Here is a 9,028-nt window from a genome sequence, read left to right as displayed (position 1 = left end):
TGGCAAAATGCATGGTTACTGAAAAGGTTCCAGAAATTGCTAATTTTGCCAGAAAGTAAAAGCCAATTGCCAGTTTTTTTTTTTGTTTTTTTGTTTTTTTTTTTTTTTTTTTTTACGTGATTAAGAAACACACCCATAGAGTTTAGGAAAGCCTTTCATGATCCACACGACACAGCTCAGGAGTGTGTGTTCCTGTAGGTCCCAGGTGTGCTCCACGCTGTGCTCATCTCCGTTGCTGTGTTCAGGTGCCGCGGGAAGCATGGACGATGACGACTTCGGCGGCTTTGAGGTGTGTATAACACGTCTGTTTGGCTCCAGGTGACGTAACCCGCCACAGAAACGTGTTTGTGCCCATTGTTTCCTGGTCTGTTCTCTGTGTGTGTGGCTGCTGCGTGGGCCACGCGAGTGCCTGCAGCCCAGAGCACGACCACGTGGGTCTCCTCTTTGGTCCTGTCCACTATATATTTTAAAGACAGGGTCTTTCACTGGCCTGGAACTTGTCCAGTAGGCTATGCTGGCTGGCTAGCCTCAGGGTCGACTTTCCTAGCACTTGGGATTACAGATGCATGGCACCATGCCCAGTGGTCCTGTAAGGCAGACAGTTGGTAAACTGAGCTATTGTCCCTACCTTCATGATCTACTCCTACTCACTCTGAAACAGAGGTTGGAGTCAAGGAAAATGAAGAGGAGTCAGCCCCCAGACACTGAGATGGGTTCTTCCTGAAGCAGTAATCTTGCCGTGGTGTAAATCGGGGTAATTAATGTGGCTAGGGAGGCATCAGGAAGTGCCCAGGCCTCCAGCAGAGGATGGGGACACAGCTGTCAGTCCAGTGAGAGCCCGACTACTATAGCCCTGCTCCCCGTCTGCAGTGATGGAGCGAGGATGCCCTGTGTGAGACACACGGACCTCCAGGGTTGCTGGTCGGTGCTGTGCCTCAAGGTTGCTCTCTCAGGTTTTGGGGACGTTTATTAAGTTGGCGCTGTCAGCTGAAAATGTAGTGTCTTTTTCTTGGTCCTTTTCAGTGTGTGTTCATTTTATTGGAATAGTTTATAACCCAGTTATTTTTACAGAGCCAGTATAGTCTTGTAGGAAAATCTCTGGATTAAGAGTCAGATGCCAGAGGCAGAGGGAGGCAGATCTCTGTGAGTTCAAGGCCAGCCTGGTCTACAAAGGGAGTTCCAGGACAGGCTCCAAAGCTACAGAGAAACCCTGTCTTGGAAAAAAAAAAAAAGAGTCAAATGCCAGGGCTCAAGTCTTAGAACCTCCCACAGGAGGACTCTCTATTCCTCTTTTTTAAAGTCGCTCACCTAGTTTGGACATGGTAAAAAGAGAACTGTACGAGTTAGGGAGTGTGATTAATGTGAATGGGAGAAGCGCGGGTTACTTGGGAGGAATAACGCGGTTCTTTTCAGCAGGAAGTTGTTTTCCTTCTGCCTTTTAGAGCTGCCATTGTGCAGGCAGGCAGTGTAGACACACGTGTTCTCCATGTGCTACTACTACAGACACACATGTTCTCCATGTGCAGACAACTACTACAGACACACATGTTCTCCATGTGCAGACAGCTGCTGTGGACACACATGTTCTCCATGTGCAGACAGCTGCTGTAGACACACATGTTCTCCATGTGCAGACAACTACTACAGACACACATGTTCTCCATGTGCAGACAGCTGCTGTAGACACACATGTTCTCCATGTGCAGACAACTACTACAGACACACATGTTCTCCATGTGCAGACAGCTGCTGTAGACACACATGTTCTCCATGTGCAGACAGCTGCTGTAGACACACATGTTCTCCATGTGCAGACAGCTGCTGTGGACACACATGTTCTCCATGTGCAGACAGCTGCTGTAGACACACATGTTCTCCATGTGCAGACAACTACTACAGACACACATGTTCTCCATGTGCAGACAGCTGCTGTAGACACACATGTTCTCCATGTGCAGACAACTACTACAGACACACATGTTCTCCATGTGCAGACAGCTGCTGTAGACACACATGTTCTCCATGTGCAGACAGCTGCTGTAGACACACATGTTCTCCATGTGCAGACAGCTGCTGTAGACACACATGTTCTCCATGTGCAGACAGCTGCTGTAGACACACATGTTCTCCATGTGCAGACAGCTGCTGTAGACACACATGTTCTCCATGTGCAGACAGCTGCTGTAGACACACATGTTCTCCCTATCTAGGCAGCCCGTGTAGAAATGTGTTTTGTATGTGCAGGCAGTGTAGACATACATTCATTCCATGTTTCATCCCAAACTGGTTTTTAAAAATATCACCTGAATGTGTCATGCTCTTGTTTTAATAGTTTGTGTGTTGACTCTAATTTATGTTAAATGGAACGTTTACAATTTGTTAGTTTTCCATTGATAGAGGACAAGGTGTGTTTCATGCTATTGCATGGCTGCCGTGGTGCTTGGAAGCTATATTTAAGGGTCCCATCCGACCATATCCATGTGTCTAAACCATAAGAGATCCATAGAAAAGCCAAAGTTGGTTGTTTCTTTCGCAAGTGACAATTGAACTCATTGTCCCTTTGGTTTGTCAGTCTTGTGGACACGAGACCCGTCGTTAACGGGCAGTTTCATGTGTTCACCAGACATGCTCACTCTGCAGTTCCGCTGTGGAAGAGAGGAAGGTCTTCTCATTTTCACAGCTAGTGGACAGCACAGCTATATCCTCTATCCCCCGCAGCCTGTGTCCTTTGACTTCTGATTTGCCTGGCACTCAGTGCAGAATGGGAATTAAAATGATGAAATCGTGACTCTGATTTCAGTAATAATCTTGCTTAATAGTTACCTGAGAGAAGGAAACCTTGGTGCTCTCGCTGTGAGCCTTGTGAGCCATTCATTGAAGATGCTGGCTTTTGTCTTTCCCTAGTGTTTAATGCCTGAGAGACCCGAGTAGATTGTTCAAGAAGACAGGCTCACTGCTCTTTCAGGTTGGCCTCTAAGTTGTATGCTAATTATAAAGATCATTTTACATCAAAGATTTGCTCAGTCTGTTTTTGAGGAAATTTTTACGTGGATGGATAAATGTGGTGAGTTAAATCAGAATAGGTGATGGAAGGATCACAGTGAAGACATCATGAAAGATACATGAAATGAACATGACATTGACAGGAGGTTGTTGGGATAAGGGGGCCATTTACCTGGGACCTGTCAGTGGGGATAGTGCAGGGGAAGAGTAGGGAGGTTGTGGCAGTGGGTGTTCAGAGAGAGTGTGAGTGAGTGGCCTGTGGCAGAAGCATGCCTGTGGGGCGGGTGTGTGACTGCTGATAGAAAGTACAGCCCTTTAGGTCTTTTCAGGTGGTCTGGTCTTGTCTTGCAGGCTGCAGAAACCTTTGATGGTGAACACAGTGGAAACCAAGCAATGTCCCCTGCTGTCCCCTGGGCCACCTTTCCTGCAGGTACTACTACCTCCTGGTCACTGGATTCTTTTTTTCCTCTATTTAAAGTGATTTTTGCTGTTTTTAAAACCCATTTCTCAAGGGTTTCTTTTGTTTTTGTTTTTGTTTTTTTGATCTGAAAAATACAGTGTCCTAGACTTACTCTGAATCCAAATTTTCTTTTTCTCAAAGTCTGAATTGCATTGTACAGTATGTGCTACCTGGAGGCTGGCTGTAAAAGGGGATGAGGAGCACTGAATCTTACAACACACATCGCTCAATTTTACCTTGGTATAGGAAGGTGTCAAGATGCTCCCTGGGCCATCTGTGCATGACAGGCCCCATTTTGGTCTCACTTCGTGATGCCCATTGCTGATCATATACAACAGTTTCTTTATAGTGAAGCATTCACGAGTACTACAAGTTAAAAATAACAGTCGACCAACAAATATTTTCAAAAAATGTTCGCTATCCTACCCATCTTGAGATGCACATCAAATTTACTCTGGGACCCCATCTTACACTGTCAGAATGAATGCTCATCCTCAGAAAACGATGATGGAGATGCTGGAGGGGCACGAGGGAGGAGGAATACTGTCAGCGTGTTTATGGTCTAGAAAACAGTGGTGGGATGTTGCGATGTTTGTTCGTTATCTAACCAAGCTTGCCTGAAGATCAGAGTGCAGCCCACAGCATTGCTGTCGTTCCAGGGAGAGCTGGCCAAGGGGGAAATGCTACCTTCCTTGGGACCATTTTCTAGTTCTGTTTTGATACCTGAAGCACCGTCATAATGCCATTTTGTTCCTCCTGCTCTGTGCTTGGTGTATCCTAATTCATATTTGAAAATGGTGATTCAGTTTGCCATCTTGTTCCTCCTGCTTGGTGCTTGGTGCATTCTAATTCGTATTTGAAAGTGGTGATGAAGCTTGCTATCTTTCTTATCCTAATGAATAGGTTAGTACTGTGTCTTGTACAGCTGACACCGGTGACCTTCCCTCTCCCTTCCCCTTCATTCCTGAAAACCACTGCCGTGCATGGTCTCTCCCTGTGAAGCCTGTAGGTGTGTTCGTGGGCAATCACTCAGGCTGATTGCTGTGCCTGGCTTATCCCAATCAGTACAGTGCCCTCAAGTTTCATTCTTGTTCACCATCTGCCCCAGTTTCCTTTTCTTTAATCCTAATATCCCAGTTTTTATTTATTTTTATGGACACTTGGGTTCCTTTTGCCTTTGGCTATTTTGAATGGTGATACCGTGAGGATAGTTGTTAGGTGATTTTAAACTGTGATCTCATGTGTGACATCTTTACATGCCTATTATAGTCTTTTTAGGGCAGGAAATAGGTTTGAATCTTTTGGAATTCGAACCACTAAGGTAGTGATACCTTGAGCCAATGCTCTGTGATTCTTGATGACTGCTGAGTAGATTTACTGCAGTTCTCTCTTCTTGGTTATTTTCAGTCCAAGGTGAATAATTAAGTAGTCTTAATGATAAGATATAAGAGCAGAAAACTCAACTTTGCTTCAAAAATATATCAGCCTTGGAAACCTTCAGTAATTGCTAAGAGCTGGATGTGTGTGTTTCTGAGGTAAGTGTTCTGAGGACGTTCAGTTCAGATGCATGACCTGGAAGTGGTGATTGATAGGAGTAGTCACGGGGCTGTGACCCGGATCAACGAGTAAAACACCCATTCCCTGACAGCTGAGTTCCACCTCCGGAGCCCTGGTAAAAACAGGACCAGTGCGTGCAGTGTCCCGACTCCCGTGAGTGCCATGGCAGACACGCCGTCCGCATGCACACATTCACGATGAGTGGCCACGGATGCTCAGAAGCACCGAGCTTCTCTCATGTCTCCCTGGTTTCTCTGTATGACAGAGATGGATTTCCTGCACGTTAGAGCACAGTGTAGTTCAGTGCAGGTTCAGGAGCAATGGTGGCTGCATCTGGGTCCTGGGCTTCTGGAAAACCGTTCAGGACTCACGTGCTGGATATTATAACAACATTCAAAGTGGCCATGAGTTTTAGATAAGTAAATTTTTTTTGCTAAGAAATCTTGTTTTATGAAATTAAAAAATAATTATTTTTTTATAATGTCTATGAAAGGAATGCTGTTCTCCTTTTATTTCCCTGAAATTAATGTTTGTCTGCTGATAGACATGTGCAGGTGAACACACACATGTGAGTGTGAAAGCTTGTATATATGTGGATACCCTGGGATTGGAGTCTCCCTCGACTGCTCCCTGTGGTGATGTCTTCCCTGTGGAGACCCTGGGATTGGAGTCTCCCTCAACTGCCCCCTGTGGTGATGTCTTCCCTGCACCTGCTTTACCCCTGTGCCACTTATGCTTGCCCCTCCCTTCCCTTCTGCCCTTCCCTTCCCTTCTGCCTCTCCCCTGTGCTCTTGAGACAGAAAGAAGGGCTCATCTGTTCATCTGTACTTGACTTTGTCAGTTCTTAATACTTCGTTAGGCATCTGTATGCCTGCCTTCCTTCCTTCCTTCCTTCCTTCCTTCCTTCCTTTCTCTTTGATTGTTTTTTTTTTTAAATTGTGCCTCTCCTGGTAGCAGAGCCAGAGTTTTAGAATTCATGGAATTTATTGAGGTTATTTCCGTGTTCACTGTGGACTCACTCCTCTGCCGTAGATGCAGAAGGCGCTTGCAGCGCCGGGCACCCAGGTCTGTGAGTTGCGGACTGGAAGTTGTTGCTAGGAGGATGGAGCTTTCCCCAGATGCTTTTTTTTGGGGGGGGGGGGGGTTGGCAGACCTTCTGCCCCCAATGTGAGCTTCAAGTCCTTGTTAGTAGCTGCCTACAGTGAGTGCTGGGTCAGGACGTGTTACAAAGCCATTTTGTACAATGTGGGTGGCACAGTTTTAAAAGGCAAAGAAAAAAAAAGAGACTGTTCACTTTTTGCCTTTGACCGTACAAATGTAAGTTGTGTAGAAGGCGAGGTGGGAGGCACAAACCTTGAGCACTGTCCTCCCCAATAATGCCTCCGAGTTCCTTGCCGCTCTCACAGACCACATTAGAATTCAGTGACCATCAAAGGGAAAACAAGTGGTCCAGATAGATACTTTAATCCAAATTAGCTCCTTCAAAACAGCTTATAAAGAGGGCAGACTAAACTGTCTGTCACAAGCCGGCCCTGCAGAAGTAATGATGGGAATTGGACCAGCAGATGCTGAGGGAGCAACTTAGATGCGGTTCCTCTGCATCTGGAGCTATTTGCATACAAAGCCAACAGGAAAGCTCAAACATTCCTCCCAAGACCTTGGCAGAGGGGAACCTGGAAGACAGATGCTTTTTTGATTTCATGGTTCAGTCTTTCCATTCTCCATTCTCCTGGCCAGGAAAGCCTAGGACAGCAAATTGGTCATCCTATTAATCCCCTTCCTCTCTCCACTAGCCCTGCTCTCCCAGGGGGATCTGTGTTAGGCCTCTCGAGGGCTCAAGACCCGAGCATACACATTTCTTTGTGTATTTTCTTGAGTGCGGTTTGCACGTTTTTCACGTGGCGGTAAAAAGCACAAGATTCGCTGGTCGGATCTGCGTCTGTGGTAGAACTGGAAAGTGACTCCTTGCTCGCTCAGTGCCTGTGTCTTACAGGCAGTGTAGCCTGCCTGGCAGGTGACATTTTCAAGAGACTCTCATGTCTTAGTCTGACTGAGACTGGTGAAGTAATGGGCCCCGAAGAAATGAGATTTTCCCTGAAAGTTCATGCTGAGAGGAGGAAAAATGAGCTACTTGTGCTCTAGAAACAGATTTCATAGTTCTGACAACTCCTCAGACCACCTGACGGACAGACTGGAGCCCAGGGGTGAGCGGTGGGCGGAGCCACACCTTGACCAGCACTGCCGAGCTGTCCTTTCCTGGGCCCTCTGTTTAGTCTTTGCCCCTCTTCCCAGTGTGGCCCCGTTGAATAATGTTCTCTTTTCTGTGTTCTACTTTTAACTTGACTCCGAGTTGCCTTCCTTAGTGAGGATGTGTGGCTGGCCTGACTTCAGGAATGGTTTTGACCCCCACACTGGATGACAGTAGTGTGGAAAACATTTAAAACTTTCTCTGCTTCCTGCTTCCTACCCATTTAGAGATTCTTGTTAGATCAGGCTCTGAGCTTTCTTTTCTTTTTCATTTATTTTGTATATGTATGGGTTTATTGCCTACATATATGTCCGTGTTCCGTCTGAGTTCACGGTGCCTGTGTAGGTACGGCGGGGCATCAGGTCTCTTGGGACTGGAAAGTCGTCAACTGCCATGAGGTTCTGGGAATCGTCCTCTGGAAGAGCAGTCAGTGCCCTTAACTGTTGACCACGGCAGACCGTGGATTGTGGTTGTATTGTAATTTCGCTATCTGAGGGAAGGTTGCGATATGGTTTCCTTTTGCTACGTAATGCATTTTCTTCTCAGGCCAAGGCTATTCATGTCCCTTTCTGCTTGTGATGTCAGGGCCAGTCTCTTTAAATCGCACTGAGGAAGACAGCTCTGTAGAGCTGTGAGCTGCTCCTGCAGTAGCATGCTTGGTCTTGTGTGTGGCTCACGCCTTGGTTAATGTGTGTACACCAGGAGATGGACTGGTGGTGTTGCTCTGACTTTGCCCATGTGCTCTGCCGTGCGGCTGTGACTACCCTAGTTGAGTTTGTTTCCTGTTGCCGTGGTAAACATCATGACCAAGAGCATCTTGTGGAGGAGAGGTTGTTGTCTTAACGGTTGTAGTTCATTGAGAGATGTCAGGGCAGGAATCTGAGGCAGGAGCTGAAGCAGAGACCACGGAGGAAGACTGCTGCGGATCTGCTCCCCTGCCCTGCTCAGCTACCCCTATGCCCTCAGTAGGCTGGGCCCTCGTACGTCAGTTAACAATTAGGAAGATGACCCATAGACATGCTCTGAAAAAAATCCAGCAGGGGATTTCCCAGTCAAGGGTCCCTCTTCCAAGAGTGTCAAGTTGACAACCGAAGCAGACTATGGCAGTGACCCTTGGTCTCAAGCTGTCTGTGGCTGCTCTGAAATTCTGTCACACAGTATGGAAATGGAAATGCCAGGTGACCTTTGAGCTCTCAGCTTATTGTTTTATTCTTTTTCTTGTTATAGCTCTGTAATTTACAAAGCTTATTCTAGATGAGTTGGGGTACCTGGTTTAAACTACATGGGCCAAGTGATAAGACATTAATGTCATGACTGTATTCTTTCCAAATAGATATATACTTGTAATACAAGTGCTACTGCGGAAACTTCTAATACTTAAGAGAAAGTGGTCCTGTTTTATGTATTTTAATTTTCACATCTGGTCCAAAGCTGCTGTTGTGAATTCTAGAGACCATTGCAGCAGACAGAATCATCTCCTTCCTCGCATTCTTTGTTTCCACACTCTTGGCCTCTTACGAGCCTAGCTATAGATAGATAGATAGATAGAAACAGTAAGTTTTCTGTAGTGGGAATTCTTAAGGAGTGAGTGAGAGGAGAGGGAGGTGTGAGGCCATCTGGCAGGGGTGCCCTGCATAGCCGTCAGGGCCTGGCATGGTTACTCTCTGTTGTCAACTTGACTACATCTGGAAGGAGCTACAATCTAGAAATGGTAAGAACACCTCTGGGGTATTTTTTGCCCTGTGTGAAGTGGGTGAATC

General features: G+C 46.4%; 1 protein-coding gene across 1 annotated transcript in view; it reads left to right on the top strand.

Annotated features, from left to right (window-relative positions):
- Positions 1–259: 259 nt before the first annotated feature.
- LOC121464676 (coiled-coil domain-containing protein 91-like) overlaps positions 260–9,028 on the top strand; it is a 74,824-nt gene continuing 66,055 nt past the window's right edge. The window contains exons 1-2 of the mRNA XM_041677698.1: positions 260–289; positions 3,355–3,433. Of these exons, the coding sequence (XP_041533632.1) occupies positions 260–289; positions 3,355–3,433 (109 nt within the window). The remainder of the gene's footprint in view (positions 290–3,354; positions 3,434–9,028) is intronic.

Source organism: Microtus oregoni, unplaced genomic scaffold, assembly GCF_018167655.1.
Source record: "Microtus oregoni isolate MIOR12 unplaced genomic scaffold, Mior012 000029F_ref0000214, whole genome shotgun sequence".
NCBI classification, from domain to species: domain Eukaryota; kingdom Metazoa; phylum Chordata; class Mammalia; order Rodentia; family Cricetidae; genus Microtus; species Microtus oregoni.
Note: the sequence above shows the minus strand (reverse complement) of the source record. Positions and strands in the feature narration are given on the sequence as shown.